This window comes from Uloborus diversus, chromosome 5 (assembly GCF_026930045.1).
Source record: "Uloborus diversus isolate 005 chromosome 5, Udiv.v.3.1, whole genome shotgun sequence".
NCBI classification, from domain to species: Eukaryota; Metazoa; Arthropoda; class Arachnida; order Araneae; family Uloboridae; genus Uloborus; species Uloborus diversus.
Window position 1 is genome coordinate 182,661,326 of NC_072735.1, and position 25,207 is coordinate 182,686,532.

The 25,207-nt window shown below is 37.5% G+C and overlaps 1 protein-coding gene across 1 annotated transcript; it reads left to right on the plus strand.

The window, feature by feature from the left end:
- The first annotated feature begins 590 nt into the window (after positions 1-590).
- LOC129223326 (kelch-like protein 10) lies at positions 591-24,568 on the plus strand. Its single transcript, XM_054857893.1, has 8 exons — positions 591-1,058; positions 3,891-4,090; positions 6,056-6,337; positions 8,704-9,014; positions 13,681-13,872; positions 15,636-15,755; positions 19,311-19,430; positions 24,387-24,568. The coding sequence occupies exons 1-8, from the start codon at positions 591-593 to the stop codon at positions 24,566-24,568; spliced, it is 1,875 nt and encodes a 624-aa protein (XP_054713868.1).
- Positions 24,569-25,207: the final 639 nt, after the last annotated feature.

Consider the following 25,207-nt stretch of genomic DNA (forward strand, 5'->3'; position numbering starts at 1 on the left):
TTACCGTGGACCGTCTACTAAGTGTCGGCGGACGCCCTAGGGGTCCGCAGACCACAGTTTGGGAGGCCCTGTGTTAATGAAACATCTTCTCTCTTATGGGGCAAGAAATGATACTATTAGCTCTGGTAGGTACTGCTATACAGCAAGATTTAGAAAAAGAATTCAACGAAATCCTGCCTAGGATGTGAACTATAAACGCGTTGTACTAAAAACTTTAAAAAGTCCATTTACATCCCTTTACTTCTCACTGCCTCAATTGTAAATTGTTACAAGGTCACATGTCAATTAGCAGCTATTGTTTGGTACTCAAAAGATCTCGAAAAAAGTCCAAAATGAGTGTTAACAAGGTCAACTACTAGTATAGTGCAACTACTACTGTTGGTTTTGCCTTAACTGTAATCGCTTACTAACAGGATTTTAATTACGGAGGCAAAGCCGACTTTTGAACGAAAACCTGCAAACCAAAACATCACATGCACCACGCAGCATAAATTCAAACTCACCCGAATCCGTAAATCTTAAATCAACTGAAAAATTTCACCCCATAGTCCAAATTCCACTCCTTTTTTAATCTTGAAAAACATAAAACAATGGAAAATTACAATTTTTTCTTAACTGGAAGACGTGTTCTGAAAGAACTCCTGGATAATCAGGAACTAGTCAACGGGACTGTTCAGACTGAGGATGGGGGAAGCTTCAATGTCCACATAGACTTCCTTGCTGCAACAAGCCAATACATCAGAAGAAGTCTGACGCAACAAGAAAAAAACGAACCACCCTACTCGGTGCTTGTGCCTGGAGTGTCCAAGGACACCATGGCCAACATTATCAATTTCATGTACACAGGAAAACTGCATGTGACTATAGGTAAAGTGAGTGAATTAGTGCGGACTCTTGAAATGCTGAGGCTTCCTGATGCGGTTGGATTGTGCGAGAAATTCCTCCAGTTCAACATCACCGAAGACAGATGCATTATGGTTTACACCTTTGCGAAGTTCCACCGTTTGGCTGACTTGAAGGAAAAAGCTAAGCATTACATTCTGACTCATTTTCAGACGGTATGTGATCAAGTATTTCGATAAGTTTGGTGAGATTTTGCCAGACATGAATTTGCTGACTGATATTCAAAGATACCGGAAGGTGGTCGGAAGCATTATTTCGTAAAATATTATTGCTGAAACCATTTCAAAAAGTTCCAATAAAACTTAAAAATTCCCCTAAATAAATAAATTGGGCCATCAAACATCATTAAAAGTTGCTATAATAATCTGGCAAATGTAAAGAAATCATTAAAAAACATTAAAAGTTGTACAAAAATGCAAAATAATCCGCCAACTCCTATATTTTTATATCCAGTTTCGCCAAAATATCACGTTGCCATAACTCAGCCAATTACAGCCGTTTAGGATTACTTTGAACCATGTGGATTAGCTTTACACTATTCCATATTTTTAAGTATATTTGGCTTCAAAAGAGTCGGTTGTTTGGCGAAATTTATTGGCGTATCATCAGTAAGTACCTTTGGTTTTTAATTTAAAACAAACTTTTCTTTTTACTCTTCTTTCAGTTTCCCCCTGAAAGTATTTAAGTGTTAATTCTATGGTGGAGTTATTGCAATAATGGGGTCGTTTCAGAAATTTTAAAAGATTTTTTTTTCTGAAAGAGTATGCTTAAAAACATAGGATCTGACCATTTTTTAAATAATTTGACTAAGTTTAATATTTTTAAAAATATATTTTAATCGGTGCGCTTTCATTGTTTACGCTTCTGCCGATGACATGAATGATGAAATGCCATTCACTGATGCCATTCACAGAGCATAATATTTAATTCGCTTCTTTGTTCACATGCACTGGCAACGATATGGTTGATAGCAAGCGTATAGCGCAATATTTAATTAACTTCTTGATCATCATAACGTAGAAATGCGGTAGACAGATGCTCCAAAGTACTTCATTTGTGACGTCATCAAGACCACGCCTTATTTTCGAAATCGGACATTTAAAAAAATTAATTAAAAATTAAGCGTTGGGAAAATCAAAGATTTTTCTCGCTCCATGTTTTTTTTTTTTTTGGGGGGGGGGGGTTATTTTATCAATTTCAGTGACCAAAAGTAGTACTTTTGACTGAAGGAAACAACCTCATTGGGGTTCTGTTACGATCCCCAAATTTTATGCAATAATCGTTTCATTCTGCCAATATCAACAAGACTGAAATGCATAAGCGCTTTTAGCGTAAAAAAAATATTTTATTGAAAAAAAAAAATAAGGGCCCTGCATGAAAAATAATTCAAAATTTTCGGGCCTTGTTGAGAGCTCGTCAAGTCCCGAACCATCTTTTGTTCCACTGATGTGTGCGCAACAAATCTAAGAAAACTCTTTTTGGAGTTTCATCAGTAAAAACCGGTACGTCATTTCGCTTAAAATCATCAGGTTGTCTGATTACATGAAAAAACTAGCTGATGTGTGCATCACATGACTTCCTTTTACACCAATTTAATGTTATTTCCCCATTATTGGCAATTTTAATGTGATTTAATAGTTTATTCTCTGAATATCACCAACAGTGGCCAAATTGAAAACAAATTAAAAAAAAACGCCAAATTTCTCGCCAAGTTAGCGACAAAACTTGGCGACCAAAAGACTGGCGATATATCACCAAGTGTCCGCAAAATTATAACACCACTTGAGTTTGCATCGAAACTAACAATGATTTTCCCCAAAAAAGGTGCAAAAGACTCCTTTAGAAACACCCGAATGCAACCAAAAGGGGAGGTGCACAACTAGACTAAACTAGGCGTCTACGTACCAAATTTCAAATTTCTAGGACATATCGTTCTTGAGTTATGCGACATACATACGTACATACGCACATACATACATACATACATACTCGTCACGAGAAAACGCGTTGTAATTAACTCGGGAATCGTCAAAATGGATATTTCGGGCGTCTATACTATCTTAGGTATATGTGCACGAGTGGTCGGGTTGAAAAAAAAACTCAACACTCATTCGGGGGTGAGCAAAATGAAAATTAAGTCGAATTTTAATTGAAATTTTTTTCGCGAATATAATACTTCTTTTTTTACTTCCTTTTACAAAAAAGGAAGTATTGTAGGGGCGAAATATTGAGGTAAGCAATATGGAGGAGGACACGGAAAAGTCATTTGTAACGGGCCCCAAAATTTCTGTGCACGCCCCTAATTTTTCTGTATCTGGAGGGTAAATCAAAAAGTCTTTGCGCCTATTTTTTAGCCAAAATACGGCTGTGAATACAAAGCAAACATAAACATTCCCAACAGTGACAGTTTCTTGAACCGTACCAGCCGTATCTGCTTTTTGCTCGGAAGAGCGGAGCTGCTATCAGTCATTTAAGATGACGGTCCGTCTTCAGACGTCCACAGCTTATGAGCAGCGAAGTGTTATTCGTTTTGTATGGAGCAAGGGACAAAAGTCCATAGCAATTCACAGGAAAGTGCACCCTTAGTTCAGACCTTGTCCTAGTGATTTTCATGCCACTGGAGAAGATTCTGGTAGGACAGAGATCCACATGTGACGAAGAAGTCAAGAACGCGATGCGACGGTGCATGGTTCCACAGGCAGCAGGAAGACTTCTGCCACAGGGGGGGGGGGGTCTATTAGTCCCGCGATGGGACAAATGTCTGAACCGGTGTGTTGACTATGTGGATAAATAGCGTAAATGGCATAGTTTACTACGTATATTTGAAAATACCTGTAGGTATCTTTTTTTTGGTAAATAAAAAATAGGCGCAATGACTTTTTGATTTGCCCTCGTATATTGTTCTTTTTTCCAGATCTTTCCAACGTCAGAAGGACTATATGGACTTACCTGCCAAATTTCTGTACTTATCTTGGTTCTTTTTCCAGATCTTTCCAACATCAAAGGACTATCTGGACTTGCCTGCCGATGACGTGCTGGCAATGCTGAGTTCTGATTCGCTGAACGTGAAAAGTGAAGAATATGTTTTTTGGGCTGTTATGAGATGGGTGGAGCACGCCGTGCAAGAGAGATTATCGCACCTGCCCAGTTTGATAAGATGCATTCGCCTTGGGCTGTGCAATTTCGGGTAAGATACAGCTATGCAAGGCGACGTCCATCTTCTATTTCCTTGTTTTTTACAGCCCTACTCATATATTAATTCTGTCATTACATCTAATGTAAGAAACATCGAGAAAAACTCTTAAGTGATGTATCTACATCGGCAAATTTAAGAGGGAAGCCGAAAAAGTTTTGCTCCCACCCAAAATAAATTTAAAACTACTCTTTATGAATAAGGATTTGATATTTGCAAACTTAAATTTGGAAATTTCACATAATATTTGGCTTGCACTCCTCCCAAAATTAATTTCTACTTTTGCGCATACTTATCCAAAACAAAGAAATAATTATGAAATCATTTAAAATGTGTTATTAACCTGATTCAAAGTCATCTTGCCACTTGGGGGCAACTTCAAGAAATGTGACGTGAAATACATTATTTTAATAGAACTATAGTCTATGTAACGAATATCGGCGTGTCAAGACCAAATGACATTCCTACTCTCCAAGCCTTTCCTTCAATGGTTGTCATGGCTACAGACCGTTGAACTTTTCCCCACGTACTGCTTAATATCAAGTGGCGGCTTCAACCACGTATTTGTCTTGATCAAATCGGCTCCAACCGGACGACGAATATTGGTTTACCTTTTTATTGGTGAGAAAATCCCCCAAAGGTCGCAAACCTTGCTGCAACCCTCTTATTTACTTTTGGCCTACCTTTTCGGTTGACAGAGTATAGTGGAAGTAACGTAAATATTTATAGTAGCACAGTTGGTGGGGCAAAAAAAAAAAAAAAAAAAAAAAAAAAAAAAAAACCGAGGACACCTTTTATAAAATCCCTTGTACTTAACATATTATTCAAGGACTAATAAAGTCGTCCGTCAAGGTATGACGGGTGAAAATTGCTTCTGCATTTGAACGAAGCCATTGCCTGTTTGGTGATATTTTGATAGTTGAAATGGTAACCCCTAACTCCAGTGGACGAACTCTAAACTCCAATAGGTAGCGTTCATTTTTTTCGTTTCTTCATTCCCCTGAAATGAAACTCTTACCAGTAAAACATTTGAGTTACCGGATCGAGTTCAGTCTTGTCACAGTTAAGCCTTTCCCTGCATGTTAAACAAAACCCAAACATATTATCAAATGATCATGCCGTGGCGCGAGTTTCATTGTTGAAACACGCGGGTTACTCGATCATTGGCTATTATATATGTGAGAATTACAGTCGAACCTCCATATATCAAACTTCCACATATCGAAATTTTCTATATATCGAAATTTCAGCAAATTTCCATGTTCATTACATAGAAAAATTGTTTCTATGTATCGAAAAAATCTCTAGATATTGCAATTTTTTTCGAGACATTCGTAGATTTTTTTTCCGCTTCAGACTGTTTGTCTCATGAAAAATGAAAATTAGGGGAGAAAATTATGTTCACTAAAGGTTGCTACGAAACTCATAAGGAATCTGGGGTTGCGGGCTGTGTAGATAGGTCGTTGCTCCGTTCTGGAGTTCTTAAATTCCCTCAAGTTTATTTCAAATCTAAGTTGTGATCAGTAACACTAAAATCAGTTTCAAGTTATCCCTTTTGTCTGTTGATTATCATTCCTAGTTTTTTAGCTTCAGTAAAAATCATTCAAGTGAAGTAGATTGATTTTTTACTTTTCTCTCGATTACACTGTCAAAACGAACCCCCCCCCCCCCTAATGTTGCGAATCTAGTTAATTGCAGAAGAATGAAGATGTATGACGGCGCAAAAATGTAATTTCTGTTAATTTTTTATTTTCCAACTTTCATTCAATCTGTTGCTCGTATAAATTAGAAATTGGGTTTTATACACGAAAATTAGCTTTAATTTTAGTGATTTTGAATATTTGTACGATAAAATAAGATCGTTTCTATATATCAAAATTTCTATATATCGAATTTTTTTCCGGGAATATTCTACTTCGATATATAGAGGTCCGACTGTATTTCCATTTCTTCTTTCAGATTTTACGAGCGAAACATACAGTCCCATCCTTTTTTAGTCATGAACGATGACTGTCTACAGATCCTCATACAGACATCACAGTTGTTTCTGGACATGAAAAACGGAGACCCCCGGCAGCCCATGGTGGACCTGCACCACCCCTTTCTGCGCCCCCGCATCCCCTACGAGATCATCTTCGTGATGGGGGGCTGGAGCGCCGGCAGCGCCACCAACGTCGTGGAGACGTACGACGTGAAATGCGGACGCTGGTTCATCTCGTTGACAGCCGACACGTCACCAAGGTGAGGGTTGACATCAAGGACAGCGGCGCCCCGAACTTTTGGGAAGACTGAAGTTCTCAATTTGCCGAATGGAACTCCGAATTTTGCTGAATGATGATGATTTTGCCGAATGGAACTGCAAGTTTTTCCGAAACGTCAGAGAAAAATTGTGAAATAAGGACATTTTTGGAAGGTCACGGTCAGGGGCACACCAATGTTAGGTCACGGGAGGCCACCGTGACCTCCCCAAAATGTCTTTTTTCGGTAAATTTCATCTGAAGATTCAAAGAAATTATCATTTGACAAAACTTGGAGTTCCATTCGGCAAATGGAGAATTTCAACCCTCCCAAAATTTTGAGTTTGAGTGCCACTGGTCACTGTGACCTCTCGTGGCCTCCCGTTGAAATCTATGCGATGCTGGTACTTGACACCTTGAGGTCTCCCGTGCCAACCGTTTGCACTGTTTGTCGGGCTTAGAGGCTTTAGAGAATCTAAGCCGATGGAGATTTTTTATATTTTTGAAATTAAACTGATTTTTTTAAGTGCAAATGTATAAATAAAGTTTAATAAACAATAAGTGCATTTTGGCACCTGAAAATTTCGAAGTAAAAGTTGCAAAGCCTCGTGGATTTCATGCCGAAAAGAGCGACTACTGAAACCAAACGAGAAGCGGCTCAAAAACACATGGGATCCGTAATGGATTCCAATTTCTGTCAATCTGAACATATTTTTGGTATTATATTTTTCATGAAAATAAATGATTACTTTCGTTCAATAACTTCACATATTGTGTCTTTAAACCGATTCAAAATTTTGACATTAAAAAAAGTATCCGTTAAATTAGAAAAAAAAAGGCGGATCTCATGCTTGAAAAAGTGTTAGACTTCTCAAACTTGCGGCAATTTTGTCCATTACTGTAGCTTAGGGTGGTTCTAAAAAACTTTTTTTCAGCTAGAGTCAAGGACACCCCCCCCCCCTTTTTTTTGACTTATTGATAGTATTTTGCTGTAAAAGTTTTAACCTCCTACTCAAATTTTAAAAGGGTGCTCAATGACCTCTTCATTTACATTAGCCGTAGCACAGAAATTGCCACAAATTTAGAAGCATTTAATTTCCCCACCTGTTTTTTTTTGTAAATTATTTTATTGCAATGTATATGCATATTACTAGTGTATATTACAATATGTAGCATTTTTTCTTCAGTTCAACGATTTTTTAACCCCCTCCCCATACTTATGAAGTTTGGGGGAGGGGTTGAGCACCTCCTTTCAGTTGAAGTAGGAAGCTAAAATTCTTCCAGTATATTAGTACTGTCTGACCACGAATTGTATGGAAAGACGAACATCCGTTCTACAGCCGGAAATGGACGAATCTATTATTTTTTTACCGATGTCAGCTTTTGCAGAAGCAGAGTCTCATTCAAATGAGCGAAATACGCGCATCAAATGTTTACTTTTCCCCCTTATTCACATAGGTTCGTCTTATCTGGACGGTTGAAAATTCCATGCAATCCGTGGTTGGACAGTATCCACAAGTACTAACCTGTACTAAATGTAGATTGGTGCAGGCATCTCCAGATCATCTTATAAATTGTGCGGGACTGGACAGAGAAGACATTTACTCCAGTCCTCTCCTGGTTTATGATTTTTTGGGGACTCTTGGATTCATGGGAGACTTATGGATGACTTATGGATGATGGATGGATGACTTATTCCTCCGGTCTAGCCGCAGGCTAGACCGGAGGAATAAGTCATCATTATCATCACTGTCCACAATTCTAAAAATATTGAGGGGTGTCCTGTTATCTAGGAGAAACTTTTTATTTGCAAGTATTTTTGAACCACCGTACTGTACTGTTTGACCATCGATTACATGGCAAGGCTAATATCCGGTTTATAGGCGGAAATGGACGTATCTATTAGTTTATAGGGATGTCAGTTGGTTTCTTTTAGATGTGCACTTTTGCTTCTCTATTATTTAGCCTTAGTTTTGTAAAAATCAAAATTTGTTCACAGCAACATTTTTTAAATCTAAAGTATATTCGATCTATATTCTCATGGCAAAAGTTATTTGATTTATTTATTCACAACAAAGTTTTGAGCTTAATATTTTGTTTTTCGTTCCTGGACGAAATGAAAATATTTTCTTTTATTTTTGTTGTTTTTCCATGGTAACTATTTTTGTTTCCCCTTATTTTATTTTTGAGAATGCAATAAATGAATAAGGCACTAGTGACATTATAAAGCTCGTGCATCAAAATCCCATCGTTATTTTCCCTTCTCCCCTGCTAGGATGGATTCAGGATGGATTCGTCTTTACTTGGCAGACTGCCGAATTACATACAATCCGTGGTCAAACATTAACTGTTGATTGTTCTCTTTTTCAGGGCTTACCACGGCATGGTGTGGCACCAGGGCTCCCTCTACGTGATTGGCGGGTTCGACGGCAACCAATGCTTCAACAGCGTCATGGCGTTCAACCCCGCTACCCGCCTATGGAGAGAAGTGGGCTGCATGGCTGAGCAGCGCTGCTACGTCAGCGTAGCCTGCCTGGGCGACTATGTATACGCCATGGGGGGCTACGACGGGCACCGGCGCAACAGCTCCGTGGAGCGATACCTCCCCGAGACGAACCAGTGGAGCTTCGTGGCTCCCATGAACCACGTGAGGAGCGATGCCAGTGCTGACACGCTGGACGGTGAGCAATGGGGTCGTTTCCGAAATTTTAAAAATATTTTTTTCCTGAAAAAGCATGCTTAAAAGCATAGGATCTGACCATTTTCATATAAATAATAGCCGATGATCGAGTAACCCGCGTGCTTCAACAATGAAACTCGCGCCGCGGAATAATAATTTGATAATATGTTTTGGTAATGTTTAATATGTAGGGAAAGGCTTTATCGTGACAGGGCTGAACTCGATCCGGTCACTTAACTGTTTTACTGGTAAGACTGTCATTTCAGGGGAATGAAGAAACGAAAACAATGAACACTATCATGAAATACACCGTCAGATCAGTCATTTCCAGCCGAGGACTGCAGTTTCGTGCTTATTAGCACTCATCAGCCCGGCATAGGAGTGACTGAGCTGGAGGTGGAAAACCTCTTAAGGAAGCCAAGAGAGCTAAACAAACTGGTAGCTAATACAGAATTAGCACTGACCAGGCGAAGTGGTTACATCTGGTCAGTTTCGTCTGGTCAGTGATAATTCTGTATTAGCTACCAGTTTGTTCTGGAAATGACTGATCTGGCTGTGTATTTCATGTATTTCTGCTTTAGCCCTGGCTATAGGGAGGTAACTTACTGAATAATGAACACTCTACTGGAGTATAGGGTTAATCCACTGGTGTCGTGGTTAAAATTTAAACTATCAAAATATCACCAAACAGGCAATGGCTTCGTTCAAATGTAGAAGCAATTTTCACCCGTCATATCTTGATCGCAATATTCTAATCTTAATCTTAATATATATATAAAATGCTAATGTGCGTACGTAAAGACAGGGTTTTCTCTATCACCACCAATTCCAATCAACTTCTGCTTAGGGTTGTAAACACCCCTTGGTCTCCTGGTAGGAATAAGGGAGTTTGGTTGCGGTGGGTGGTTGTGGGTGGCAAAAATGTGAAAAAGAATATGTCTGTCATTTTCTAACTTATGAGAACTACGGGAAAGTTCATACAATTTTAGGAATGGTCCAGTAAACTCCAGAATGTGTGCAACTGTTACAATCGATCTAGATTGTTCTAGAAGATTCTCAATATTTCTAGAATTATCTAGAAAGTTCCAAAACATGCGCAAACGCTACAATCGACTAAGAATGTTCTAGAAATTTCCAGAATGATGTAGAAAGTTCTAAAAGGTTCTAGAATGATCTAGAAAGTTCCAAAACATCTGTGAACGTTATAATCGACTTAGAATGTTCTAGAAGGTTCTAGAAATTTCCAGAATGATCTAGAAAGTTCTGAAAGGTTTTAGAATGATTTACAAAGTTCCAAAACGTCTATGAACGTTATAATCGACTTAGAATGTTCTAGAAAGTTCTAGAAATATTCAGAATGATCTGGAACGTTCTAAAAAATTTTAGAATGATCTAGATAGTTCTAAAACGTGAACAAATGCTAAGATCTATTTTTAATCTTCTAGACTGTTTTGGTACTAGAAATTTTGATATTCGATGGTATATAAACCGAAAATCAGTAACTTTTCGTCAGTGGAATCGTGCTTACAGTCGCGCAAAGATTGAGTCAAGAGTGAACAGTGATCATATAAATTCAAGTGATTTTGAGAAAGAACAGACTATTTAATTATTCCATATTGTTTTGGTACTAGAAATTTCGATATTCGATGGTATATAAACCAAAAGTCGGTGATTTTTCGTGCTACAAAATAACATCATCGAAGCCAGTATAATGACTGATAAAGACAAACGAAAAATAGTATTTATACCACGGATACCTTTAATATCAAATGGATTGCCTTTTACTTTTAAACGCTTACAATTCCCGGTGAAGCCGGCTTACAGCATGACTATCAACAAAGCATAGGGTCAAACATTTCAAATCTGTGGCGCTGACTTAAAGGAACCATGCTTTGCACACGGCCAATTATACGTTGCATGCTCACGAGTAGGATCACCTCGAAATTTGTTCATTTACACTCCGGACAATAAAACTATAAATGTAGTCTATAAACAAATATTATAAAGAGAAACTAAAAAGTGTGAATGTATAATAGTATGTAATATATACGCACACACACACACACACACACACACATATATATATATATATATATATATATATATATATATATATATATTTGTCATATGGTGTATGTTCAATATAGTATGTAAATAATTATGAAAATAAAACATAACTTTTCAATTTACTAAGATGTTTCGTATTTTAACTTATAATTATTTCAATTTCAATTAATTAATTGATTAGTTAATTAATTTATTATACTCTCTATACATCGCATGTTTAATGGTCGACAAAGTCTCTCAATATTTATAGAAATCTATATAATCTACGTTAAGAAGAGAATTCTTAAATATTTTATGTACCATTAAACATCAATGTATTTTAACCCGAGCAACGCCGGGTTTTGCAGCTAGTTTTTAAAATAATTTGACAAAGTTTAATATATTTTTTAAATATTTTAATCGGTACTCAGATTCAATTTCTTTTTTACGCTTCTGCGCATGACATCACAAGTCATGAAATGCCATTCAGTGATGCCATTAGAGCGCAATATTTAGTTCGCTTCTTTGCTCACATGTACTGTCAACGATAGGGTTGATAGCTAGCCTAGAGCGCAACGTTTAATTCGCTTCTGAATTATCATAACCTGGAAACGTGGTAGACAGCAAGCGTAAACATTCAGCGCGCCAGTGGAATAGCGCCCCTAAGTACATCACTTGTGACGTCATAAAGACCCCCCTTATTTGAAAAATCGGACATTTAAAAAAATTTATAAAAAAATAAACGTTGGGTAAATGAAAGTTTTTTCTCGCTCCATGTTATTATTATTATTTTTATTTTTTTTTTGCTTATTCCATCAATTTCAGTGGCTGAAAGTAGTACTTTTGACTGAAGGAAACAACTCCATTCTACTAATGCGGAAAAAAAAAGAGGAAGCAAATGGCGATTAAAAATCAAAATCAATCGACACTCTATTCGCCGACTCTCCCAAGTTTTGCGGCCTTCCAATCTATTCTACTCTCTGATGCAGTAAATTTCCACCGAATTTTCCTTATTAACGGCGAAATTCCCATAGGAAGAAATTTTTGTGCCTAAAGTTTGGCAAAATCTCCCTACTGTTCGCGAAATCGAAACCTTTTCTAAAATCATTTTGGAGCTTGTTTATGTCCCATCATTTCTGAAACGTTTATTTCATTTTCTTTTCTTTGAAAACTTTTATTTCCAAGAAGTGGTTAAAGCGTTCCAAACTTTTCTCTTTGCTTCCTAAAGTTTCATGTGCTGGATTGAATGTTTATTATTTGTGAGAAAGGAAAAAAAAAAAGAAACTTGTGCCTCAAAACTCTCTTTCGATTTCTACTATTAACTCACCATCTCCGTATAGTACTAGGGGGCGCCGCTTGTAAAGTTCCGAAAAAAAAAAAAGATTTACATATAAATAAGGACCACCCTATTTTATTAGGTTCAAGTAAAACGGGCCTTCCAATCCTGACCCATATGACTTGAGATCATTGTCCGAGATTTTCCCTCATCAAACGATCAAAAACTACCATTTTTAGCAATATTTGATCCCGGCTCAAATCCATCTGAGTTTTGGCGTAACTGGCAAAGATGATTTTAGCGATTATTAAACTACAGTCAACTCTCGATAACTCGAAGTCCCAAGGGCCCGGCTGTAACGTTTGAGTTATTGGTAGTTTGAGTTGAGGGAAGTTTTCACAACAGTCTCAAGATTTTGAGACCCGATGAAAACCTCGAGGTAAAGGAATATTCGAGTTTTCGAGATTCGACTGTAATCAGTACATTATTAAAGGAAAAGATGGTGGAATTTGTAGAAGGAGATTTTATTTCCGTCCAGCTCTGAACACAAAAATCAGTGCAGTGGGAAGATTTTTGTCTTTGGCGGTAAGAACAAATCAGGCAATACACGAACATGGTGTTCTGTACCCAACAGTACGAGTACTGACCTGGTAGACACTGACAGTCTAGAAAAGATAGGGTTACAGACAGACGCGCACAGATTTTAATAGTATAAAATAGGGGAATCCACCCCCTGCTCGTTTCGCTTAAAAATCCCCGGCTTAACTATGTGGTGATATGCCGGACCCTGTATCCACGGCTGCAGAGAGCCAACGCTGGCCCCTTGTCAGCCCCCCTCAGACTCCCCCCCCCGAAAAAAAAGAAGAAAAGAGAAAGGGGGAAAAAAGAAAAAAATCAAACCTGCTTACTAAAAAGCAATTAACTTTATTTTAAGTACCACAGCAATGAATACCGAAAGAGTAAATTTTAGTTTATCTTTGCGTTTTCTCTTGTTCGGAGTCCCCCCCCCCCTTTTTTTAATTTTTCCTTTCTTTTTTCTTTCTTTTTTTTTGCGTCAATGTCGCCGGGCCCCCCAAGACCCGGGCCCCTAGTTTCTAACTGGGCTGACATAGCCTCTCGTCATGCCTGCCCATATCATAGGCATTATAAGGTCTTGGCCAGCGTAACAGTTGAAAAGATTTCGACTGAAAGCTCATCCCGCCAGTTAATCAAGTGACTTAGGTCAGAAACGATTTCATGCTTGGCAGCCTAAAATTAACCCTAATGCTCAGTTTAGTTTCTTTGTCCTGACCTGATGTTTCTTTCAGAGCAAATGACCAGAATCGTTCTTACTTTATATCTACAGGTAAAATCTACATTGCTGGTGGATTCAATGGCTCGCAAGTTTTGGACAGTGTGGAGTTCTACGATCCAGAAAGTAACCAATGGACGTTGCTCCCTGTCATGAGCTCTCCTCGAAGTGGCGTCAAAGTGGCGTCGTACAACGATTTTCTTTTCGTTATTGGAGGATTCAACGGGAATAACAGGCTATCCACAGGTTGGTCATCCATATACTACGTTCAATGTTGATCACTTACTAAATGTGATGAAGTAGGTTGAACCACTTTTGCAGTTTGTCTTAAAATGTACCATTAGCTCCTCGATGCACAATGATGTCTCTTATACTTCAAAGTGTTGGCTAGCACGCGAGGTGAATGATGTCCCTTATAGGTTGCCTATAAATGATGTCAAGCTTTCAGTGGGAGGGGGCATGAAATTATGATACTTTGTGACACACGAGATTTTCGCCGTATTTGTCAAAATGGCTTCGTAAAATATACTCCTGTTAAATGTTTCGTCAAATTGAGTATACTCTTCATCAAATTACAAAAATTTCCTGTGATTTGAGCACAAATTTCTGACTCAGCGAGGAAAGAATCGTCGTAAATGACGAAATTTTTCGGACGATTGGAAAATTCTCGAAAATGAGCGATACATTTCAGAGAGGGAAGTAAATAACGTCTCATGGACGTCAAAATATAGGTTGTCACTTCATGAAACTACTGACGACTTTCATACGACTTTTACTTGACGAGATTCATTTTTATAGTGCGTCATGATGTCTTTCCGACGTCGAAATCTAGATTGGCACTAGAAATGAATCACGTCTCGCAAGCGCCAAAGTCTGGATTGGTACACAAAATGAATGACGATCCTTCGACGTCAAAGACTAGATTGGCACATGAAATGAATGGCGTCTCAGAGACGTTAAAGTCTAGATAGATATTTAAAATGAATGATGTCTCCTAGACGTCAATGTCTAGACTGGTACTTGAAATGAATGACACCTATGTATTAGAGACAACAAGGACTAGGTTAGCACTTGAGCTGAAGGACGTCTCGCAGGCTTCAATGTCTGTAAATGAGGCAAACCTATCCTGGAAGCAACATGTTGTGGTTAAAATTTGAAAACGTGTTCACAATGTTGCCAGGTTAAGTTTTCCCCAGCTATAGATTGGTTCATGATATGAATGATACTTCTCGGACGTCAAAGACTAGATTGGCGCATGAAATGAAGGATGCCTCACAGGCATAGTTGTATGTTTGTTAAGGGATTAAAGTTATTGTAACTATAAGTAATTTTGTTGGAAAAGCTAATACATTACTTGAAGAATCTGAAATAAAAATTACTAAATTTCATGGAGATCAATTTGGAAAAAACAAAAAAAACAAATGAAATCGGCTAATCGTCATGTTTCTTTCCGATTACTTTTGCTGCATTTGTTTTCTAATACTATGCTCATCAATCAAGTAACTCAATCATTGCAAAGTGTTGTCTTTTTAGAGGATTATGTTCATCCAATAACATAAACAACACAGCAACTTGCAATGAATAACCTAATCATTGCAAGTTGCTGTCTTTTCAGAGGATCGTACTCATCCACTCAGTGACTCAATCATTGAACTTGTTGGATTTTCAAAGGAACATGCTCATCCCCTCAGCTACTAAATCATAGCACGTTGTTGTCTTTTCAGAAGATCGTGCTCATTCACTCAGTTACTCAATCATTGCAACTTGTTGACTTTTCAGTGAATCATGCTCATCCACAAATAACTCGATCACTTTAACCCGTTGCTTTGTCTTTTCACTGGGATGGATCATGCTCATCCACCAACTAATTCAATCATTGCACGCTCTTGTCTTTTCAGGGTATCGTGCTCATCCACTAACTCAAATACCGCACGCTGTTGTCTTTTAGGGTATCGTGTTCATCTCCTCCCTAACTATAACTTAATCATGGCATGTTGTTGTCTTTTCAGTTGAGAAATACGACCCGAAGAGACGAATCTGGATGACTGTGCCATCGATGCGTGGGCCCAGAAGTAACTTCGCCGCAGCAGTGGTAGACGGATGTTTGTACGCCATTGGAGGCTTTAACGGTAAGGGTGGCAGGGCCGTCGACAGGATTTATGGGCCCCTATGCAATTTTCTTCTGGGTCCCTAATTTTTTACTTTAACCTTTAACCTCCTCTTTCCAGGCTCCGTTTTCACATAAATATTCTAAATATTGTCAGTAGATCTAATAAGAAAGTTTTTTTTTTTTTACTGAAAGCTTTTCTCAATTAAAATCTTCTCTTCTTCATGATTCTTCCTAATCGAAACTGTAATATTTTTAAAGGGAGACTCATGTATGCCGGGTCGGATTTAGACTTAACGGGACTTTAACATATTTCAGATATGGGGGGGGGGGGCCTTATTGTAGCCTTAGGGTGGTCACAGATGAAACAATATATAGCTGTAATGAAACAGATTATGAGTGAACTGGATGAAAAATTCAAACACATCCGACTTTGAAATAGAGGCGTATACGTAAATCCGTGATCAGTCGCCATTTTTAAAGTTGTACCCTTTTAAGGCACAAACCTTTAAAGATACAGGAGGAGCTAGCTACCTCAATTCCTTCTCAGTTTGTCAAATGACTCGGAAATGCGAGATCACGTGACAAAGATCTTTCGGCTTCGTCCGATAGGCTGAGGCAAAAAAGGGCTGCCGAAGCACGTGACGCTTTCTCCGGTAAGTCTTAGTACAGAGATGGATTTCTTTGATACTGTGTTCGTGCCTTTTTTATTATGCCATTGACTCCGCCCACTTGCAGTGTCTAGTTCTTGAATCTCTATAATTTGCCCCAAAATAACTTTGATTAAATTTGAACGAATGTGGCAGAAATGAGAACATTAAGAGCCTTATCACCATATAATACGACCAGGGTTGCCAGACGTCCCGGATTTCAAGGGACAGTCCCGTATTTTCAAAAATTGTCCCGCGTCTTGGGGAACTTCCATGAGGGACGGCTTAGGTCCCGTATTCTAGCTAATAACAATGTTTTGTACGAGGCGTGTTTTAAAAGTAAGTTCCGTTTTGAAATAAAAAAAGAACGAGTACAAATAGAGCAAAGAAATTTATTGCACAAAAATCTACCACCCTTACGCTATTTTTCGACATTCCTCCCGTGATTTTCCGAGCATTTGTCATAGCGTGGTACAGGTTTTTGTATACCTATTCGTACAAAGTTGCCGCCCGTGTAGTCATCCTTGGAATAACATGTTCTCTGAGCTCATTATTGCTGTTGTGCCACAGACCACCTAGGAAAGACTTCAGATGCCGAAACAAATGAAAGATGCTGCGAGCAAGGTGGGGGTAGACCAGAGGATGCTCAAAAACGTCCCACTCAAAGCCCTGTAAGAGTCTCATGGTTGACTACACGGGCGGCAACTTTGTAGGAATAGGTATACAAAAACCTGTACCACGCTATGACAAATGCACGGAAAATCACGGGAGCTATGTCGAAAAATAGCGTAAGGGTGGTAGATTTTTGTGCAATAAATTTCTTTGCTCTATTTGTACTCGTTCTTTTTTTATTTCAAAACGGAACTTACTTTTAAAACACGCACGAGACAGTATTTTAAGGTAAAAAAATAAAGTAAAACAAAAAGTGATTAAACTAATTAGCATCTATTCCTATCGACGTCGATCTGTATACTGAATTTCGTTCTATTGCTTGATTTTTTCTTTAGGATTCCTCCAAAAATGTACTCACTCATAAACATACTGAGAGGAATCTTGCGAAAGCTATTGAAACACGATTGTTTATTACCCCTAAAAAATATACCATAACCAGTAATTGCTCTCAATCACAAAAATATCACCCCCCTCACTCTTAGGAGTCCTGTCACGTATTTAATGTTCTTATCTGGCAACCCTGAATACGACTCCGCCATTGGTGAAACATAATAGCAGTATCTTAAGGTATAGCAGCAATAATAGAGACTTATTTGAGAGCATTCTCAAAACGTTTTATTTTTATTTATTGGTTTCGTTCAACTATGGTATGGACATCACCCCCGAGGGCCCCTTGTTCCTATCACTGCGATGACTTACCAGATGGGAGTCTCTCAGGACATTTATGGTATGGACAGTGATAGGCAAAGGGGAGTGACATTTCGAAGTTTGCCTTTGATTGACTGGGAGCATCTTCACTTTTTACCATGAATTTGAACTTCTCACTGTTGCGATAATTTCTTTTAACTACCAGTATGAAGATATACTCAGCTCTTTTGTGGAGTGTTTTTGCTTTCGCTCTAATATGGCTATTCTAGATTGACCAGTCCATATACAGGGCAAAATTGCACCTGCTGTACCTTTGACAGATTTGCTGGCGAATAAAGCTGTTCTGTTATTGCTTGCAATTATGCTCTGCCTAAACTTGCTAAATGCTTTAGAAACCTTTATGATAAATTAGGCAGGTGTTGCTAATCATATCAAAACAAGGGCGAATCGAAATTTTTTTAAGGAAGTGGTGATTGATTTTTATTACTTGCTCTTCACTACGCATCCTGGTTTACAAATGTGAGCTACAAACATTTTCCCCTTAGTCTCCCTTCCCCTAATTTCGTCATTATCAAAAAACGCATAACTTTGCGTTTTTTGAACTTCAATTTCGGAAACGTACAAGAGGAAATTCCATCGAGAGGGACGATTGCACCAATCACCCCTTCCTTTTATCCGTGCCTGTATCTAAATAGTTTCAGAAAGTTCCGGATTTGTTTCAGAAACTTGAAAGGCCTTTATTGTGAAGGTTCCTAAATTCTTCAGAAAGATTGTTGGTTAAGTTTAGGTGGGCTACGGATTTTTACAGAAACTTTCCTGTTATTTTTTGCCACTTGTGTTACTCGTAGAAATTAGGTGCGTAAGCTGACCATTATTTTGCAAGAACGTTTATGATTTTTTTTTTAACAGAGCAGGTTTTATCTTTGTAAGGGCTGAATACAAAAACTAGGTCACCACAAAATTGATAAAATAGGATGTTTAACTCTTGTTGAACATTTTTATTCAAAAGAAGACTTAAATGTTTCTCGATGAAATAAAAATTTGGAATGGTTGTTTAATATTATTTAAATCAAGTCTTCACATAGTCCGAAAATCACGAGAAAGCATTTATCTTCTTGAATATCCCTCGAAGTTGTAGTATGAAAAATCTGACTTGTAGACAGATCGCACAGCAACATTCAGTAAACTTCCGATTATCGGCGGTCGGATTATCCGCGGTTTAGCTTATATGTGGGTCTTTTCTTTTCTTTTTTTTTAAACTTAAGGTTGTGTTATTGTTCACTTTTAGATTTTACATACAATTTTTATATTCAATGTTAGTAGATATAATGTAGCAATGTTTTTAGTTACAATTTAAATGTATGTGTGAGTGTTATTTATATTTTTTAGTTATTTTATACCTAGGTATCGTTTTTTACTTATTATTCAGATTATCCGCGGTTTTCGCTTATCCGCGGTTACTGTGCCAACCTATTCCGCGGATAATCGGGAGTTTACTGTAGATGACTTCTGTCGTACTAAACTGTTTCCTAATTTTCGGCACAACGACCCAATTTATTCTTACACTAGGTCTTCTTGTTTAGGTTTGGCAACAATTTCTGCAACAGAATGCTTCGACCATCAGAAAAACATCTGGACACCTGTCACTGACCTGAATTTGAACCGCAGTGCTCTTGCCTGTTGCGTTGTCTACGACATTCCAAATGCTGTTGAATACTCATTTATAGGTACTGTATTTTCAGTTTAATTTTTCTGCTATGTACTATATTATTCACCGGCAACAATATTGACACATTAAAATAATAATAACCATAAAAGACTGCATTAGATAAAATCAAGGTTTTACGCACTACTTTCAAATGATTCATTCTCAAATGCTACTAATATACGCGCAAAACATATACGTTATACGTTACTGGTTGATAGGTTTTTGTAATCTAAATTAGTAGTGAATTGTTGAAGCTCGAAAAATTCTCTTCCAAACTATCAAATTTCAATAATATATCACAATTGATGCAAAAAAAGTAACCCAACTCAAAAAAAAAAAGAAAAAAAAAACAACTTTGGAGAAAATTAAGGTTTTACGCAGTAGTAATTTTAAGCAATTTAGTCTCAAACATTATAATAGCGCAAAAAAATATATTGTGATGTTTACTGGTTAGTTTTTGTTGTCTAAATGATTAATGCATCTTAAAGTTTGAAAATATTCTTCGAAGTGGGGTCGTTTCCAAAATTTTAAATATATTTTTTTCTGAAAGAGCATGCGTAAAAACATAGGATTTGACAATAATCATTTGTTTAAGTTTAATATTTAAAAAAAAAAAAACTTAAATCGGTTCGCTTTCATTATTTATGCTTCTACCGGATGGCATCACAAATGATGAAATGCCATTCAGTGTTGCCAAACATAGAGCTAAATATTTAATTCTCATCTTTACTCACGTGTATTGGCAACGATATTGCTGATAACAAGCGTACAGCGCAATTTTAATTCGCTTCTTGATTATCGTAACGTGGAAACGTAGTAGAAAGATGCGGCAAAGTGCATCATTTGTGACGTCATGAAGACCACGCCTTGTTTGAAAAATCGGACATTTTTTAAAAAAATATAAAAAAAAACTGTTCGGAAAATGAAAGTATTTTCTGGGTCCAAGTTATTATTATTATTATTATTATTATTTTTTTTTTACTCATTCTATCGATTTCAATGACTAAAAGTAGTACTTTCGTCTGAAGGAAACCACCCGATTATGAAAATTCATTGATGTATATTGCTTTTATCGTTTTTACGCCACCACGCACCAGTTATGTAAGTGAACTTTGCGTACGTTTTGTGGAAAGAAAGAACATTAAATTTAGGTTATAACATTTAGGTTATAACGTATAGGTTATAATAGTACTTTTTTCCCAAATTTTTAATTGTGTCACTTTCCTTGTCAGGGAACGATACATTACTTGTTGATTTTTTTAGTTTAAATTTAGTACCGCATTGTTGAAGTTGTAAAACTTCAAATTTCAATGAGGTGTCACTCTATATCTTTTATGAGCCACTACACACTTTCCAACTTTGCGACTTTTGTGACTCAAATTTAGATTTTAAATCAAAGAATATGTTTTTTTCTAATTTTTGAAATGTACCACTGTTGTCGTGAGTAAGTGATATTTTCATTTAATTCGTGTTTGTCAAATCTATTTAACCCTACTATACAATTCTTCTAAGGTTAATGAAATCTAATCACAGTAAGACGACAAAAATCCAAACAAAATAGGACCATTGGCTGTTTGAATTTTTCAAATTGTTCGAAGTTTTGAAAATAACCATGAAAATACAGTTTGGGAAAACAGTGGGTTATTTAATCAAATGAAATTGTTATACAATATGTATGAACACAATGTGCAATGCAACGCCACAACATGTTCAATAGAGCCTCGTTAATCCGGTCTCCGTTTATATGGATCTCTGGTTTATCCGGATAAAATTTGTAGAGTTAAAAAAATCTGTTTTCTTAATTAGGGAAACCAGTTTAGGAGGCCGAAATTTTAGTGTTTTTCGTGAATTTTTCTAACAAGGAAGGAATAATTAGGATTTGTTCAAACTTAAAGGATATTTTATACATCTCTTGAATAACACTTTGTATTTTGTTCAAGTCATTCCCACCAGATATTAGTGGAGTTAGAAGCTGCTGTCCACGGGCGGTCGCCATCAGAGCTTGTTGATGGTGGGCATTATCGAAGAAACAAGTTTTACCCGTAATCATTACAGTTTTTTTTTTTTTTTTTTTTGTTCAAAACATATTTCCTACGAATATAAATGTAATTGTGATTTTAAAAAAAAGTTGAAAGAAAAAGTTGTTCTTAAGGTGTTTAATTGCAATTTCATGTTTTTTTACCCTTTTTTTTTCACATTTCTTCCATTAAAAAATACTTTTATTACTAATATTCTCCCACAGTTAGATGTGTTTGAAAAAAAATGTTTCACTGTTTGACCACGGATTTTATGTAATTTGGCAATCTGCCAAGTGAAGACTATTCCATCTGAACGAATCTAGCAGGGAAGAAAGGAAAATAACGATGGGATTTTGATGCGCGCGTTTTATAATGTCACTAGTGCTTTATTCATTTATTGCATTTTCAAAAATAAAATAAAGGGGGGGGGATAGACAAAAATAGTCACCATGGAAACAACAAAAATAAAATGAAATATTTTCATTTCGTTCGGGAACGTAAAAGCAAAATGCTAAGCGTAAAACTTTGTTGTGAATAAATAAATAAATTAATTTTTGCCGTGAGAATATAGATCGAATATACTTCAGATTTAAAAAATGTTGCCGTGAGAAAATTTTTATTTTTACAAAACTAAGGATAAATAATTAAGCGGCAAAAGTGCACATCTGAAACAAACCAACTAACATCCCTATAAACTAATAGATACGTCCATTTCCGCCTATAAACCGGATATTAGCCTTTCCATGTAATCGATGGTCAGATAGTAAATATATTCTTGAATAGTTTTAATAACATTTTATGATATAAAAAAAGTAATTTTTTTGACCCGTCTAAGCTGGTTTCCCCCCGAAAATAATAATTTCTAATTCTGATTGCAAGAACGTAACTATAACTATGCCGAATATTCGGGTTGATTTTGTCACAGTTTGTCCAAGTGAATGAGGTTCTGCTGTACATACAGTAGGCGCCGCTTAATGTGATCACTTTGGGACAAATACAATTTGATAACAATAACCGAAAAGAATGGGGGAGACACAAAATAATGATTTTTTTTCCAATTAAAGCGCATTTATTTTGGCAACCTCAAATTGAGATCACAATGATTCAACTGAACGCAGTTTGAAATTATAATTTATTAAATTAACTGAATGAAAATATCTGAATTATAAAAAGTTAAAGCTAAATTACGCAATTTTTAATCACATAGTAATAGGTGAAGTAAAATATGACCGTTTTCCCTGACATTCGTAAACCAGTTTCAAAGAACATTCAGCTTTTCTATCTTTTCAGCATGGTTTTGCTTGTTGTTTAAATTTTAATTTAATTTGACTTTGTTTTCAATCTCTACATAATTCTTCAATAGTTTACAAAGTTTTTTTTTTTTTTTTTGACTTATCTCGGGCATGTTTAGCAATGCTAAACAACCCCCATGAATCCAAATATCTGCAAAAAATCCAAGAACAGCAATGGGTCACTAAGGACCTCGTCCTTCGTAAAACCCAAACAAGATAGAATGTGCTCAGGTGAAACCTCTCCAGCAGAGCACCAGTGACACTCCGGAAAAGTCTTGATATTCCCAGAGAATCTAAGAGCTTTTGTGTGGCCACTCAGGAATCTCGAATATGTTGGCTGGAGGAGTCTACCCTTGAGTCTAAAGGACTCACCAGGACATTTTGCAAAATACCAGGCGTGTCTGGGAGGTGTTTTAAATTGGCGATTGAGCTCCATTTTTGAAATTGTGGAGATCTCACTGAAAGTAAGATCTCCACAAGGGCTCACACCCTCCGCAGCAGCAGATCTAGCCAAAAAGTCAGCCCTTTCATTACCCTCAACTCCAACGTGAGAAGGGATCCATTGAAAGTGAATTGTATGTCCTGATGAAAGAGTATGTAGTAGACTCAGAATGTCCAGGCTGGTCTTGTCACCCACATTACTTCAATTAGCGAGGTGCTGAATTGAGGCACGACTGTCAGTCAAAATCCAAATTTCCTGAAAACACTCCTCCCGCTGAACAGCACACTGCAGACCCTTCCTGATAGCAATCAGTTCTGATCTAAATACTGAACAGAAATTCGGGTTACTGATTTTAAATTCCAAGGCCCCAGAGGGAGTAGGAATGAATACTCCACTGCCCGAAACGCCATCTTCTCCCCTGCTTCCATCTGTATAGATTTTCAAGGAGAAATGTGGTATATTATGTATAGTTTCCAGGGCCATTTGTTTAACTAGGTCCGGTGGATCTGAACTCTTGATCACACTAGTCAGGAGCTCGTCATGGAAATAAATTCCCTCAAGCTCCAAACCAGCTCCTGCGTAACCCAGGGAATGTGTTTCCACATCGGAGGGAGTTAAGTTCAATGACCTTGCATAGGAGAAGGGGCTATGTTTCTTCAAACGAGTATTATCATTCCATGCAAGAAGGTAGGCTGAAGTCCGGTGTTGTTCTCTATAACTATATAATTTGCTAAAATACCTTGTAAGGCCACACTGTCTTCTTTTTGCAAGGGCAGGCAAGTTGCTCTCAAAGAGCACTATATCATTTCGACAACTATGTCTAAGTCCGGCAATAATTCTAGCTGCGCTAAGCTGTACTCTTTCAAGTTTATTGAGATTGGTCTCTGAAGCACAGGAGTAAACTGGGAAGCCGAACTCCAGTACTGGTCTAATGATAGAAATATAGGTAGTACGGAGGGTACTGGCCTCCGCACCCCAGTTTCGTCCAGAAATAAATTTGAGAATATTGAGCCTCTTCCTTGCCTTAATTGCTTGGCCTTCAATATGTTTATTACTTGTAATCTCTTGATCTAATGTGTATCCAAGATACTTAGCATTTTTAACGTAACTCAACTGGGTTCCGTTTATGGAGATCTTAGGTTGGTACCCATATAGATGTCTATTAGTAGTGAAAAAAGTTGTCAAAGATTTTGTAGCATTAAAGATTAATTTGTGCCTTTCAGCAAAGGCATGGGCTTTTTCCATGGCACGGTTGAGTCTGAGCTCACTCTCTCCGACATCCGAGCCGGAGCTCCAGACAATGATATCATCAGCAAAAATTCCGATTTCACAGTGTTTAGCTAATTCTTTTTCAATGCCAGTAATGTACAGAGAAAACAGGACGGGACTCAACACTGATCCCTGAGGTACACCCTGCCCGAGGCCCAAAGGTTCGGACAGGTGATTGTTGTATTTAACTCTAATGGATCTGTTCCAGAGGAAATCAGAGATCCAGGGAAGGGCTTTTCCTCTTATATTAAAAAGATTGTGGAGTTTGGTGATCAAGAGCTGGCGCCAAACCCTGTCAAATGCACTAGACATATCCAACAGTGCGGCAACAGTGTGGTTAGTAGGTTTCTTGTTCTGCGCGTCCCGTATTCTCTGGGTGACATACAAAATCTGATCTATTACTCCATGGCCTTTTCTGTACCCATACTGCTCACTCGGAATCAGGTTATTGTTGTATAAGTGGATGTTTAGTCTGGCAAGAATGAGCCTCTCCATAAGCTTACAGACAAAGGAAGTTAGCGCGATAGGTCTGTAGCTCCCAGAGATACCAGTGCCTTTTCCTGGTTTTAGAATGGGGATAACAATAGCTCTCTTCCATTCTCGTGGAAGACGACCAATTTTCCATGAAAAATTAAAGATATCTAGGAGTTTCTGCATGCCATGAGGTCCCAGATTGCCGATCATGAATCCATGAATGCCATCAGGGCCTGGAGATTTACGAAGATCCATTGCCCCCAGGGCTAAATTAAGTTCTTTCAAGGAAAACTCGTTGATA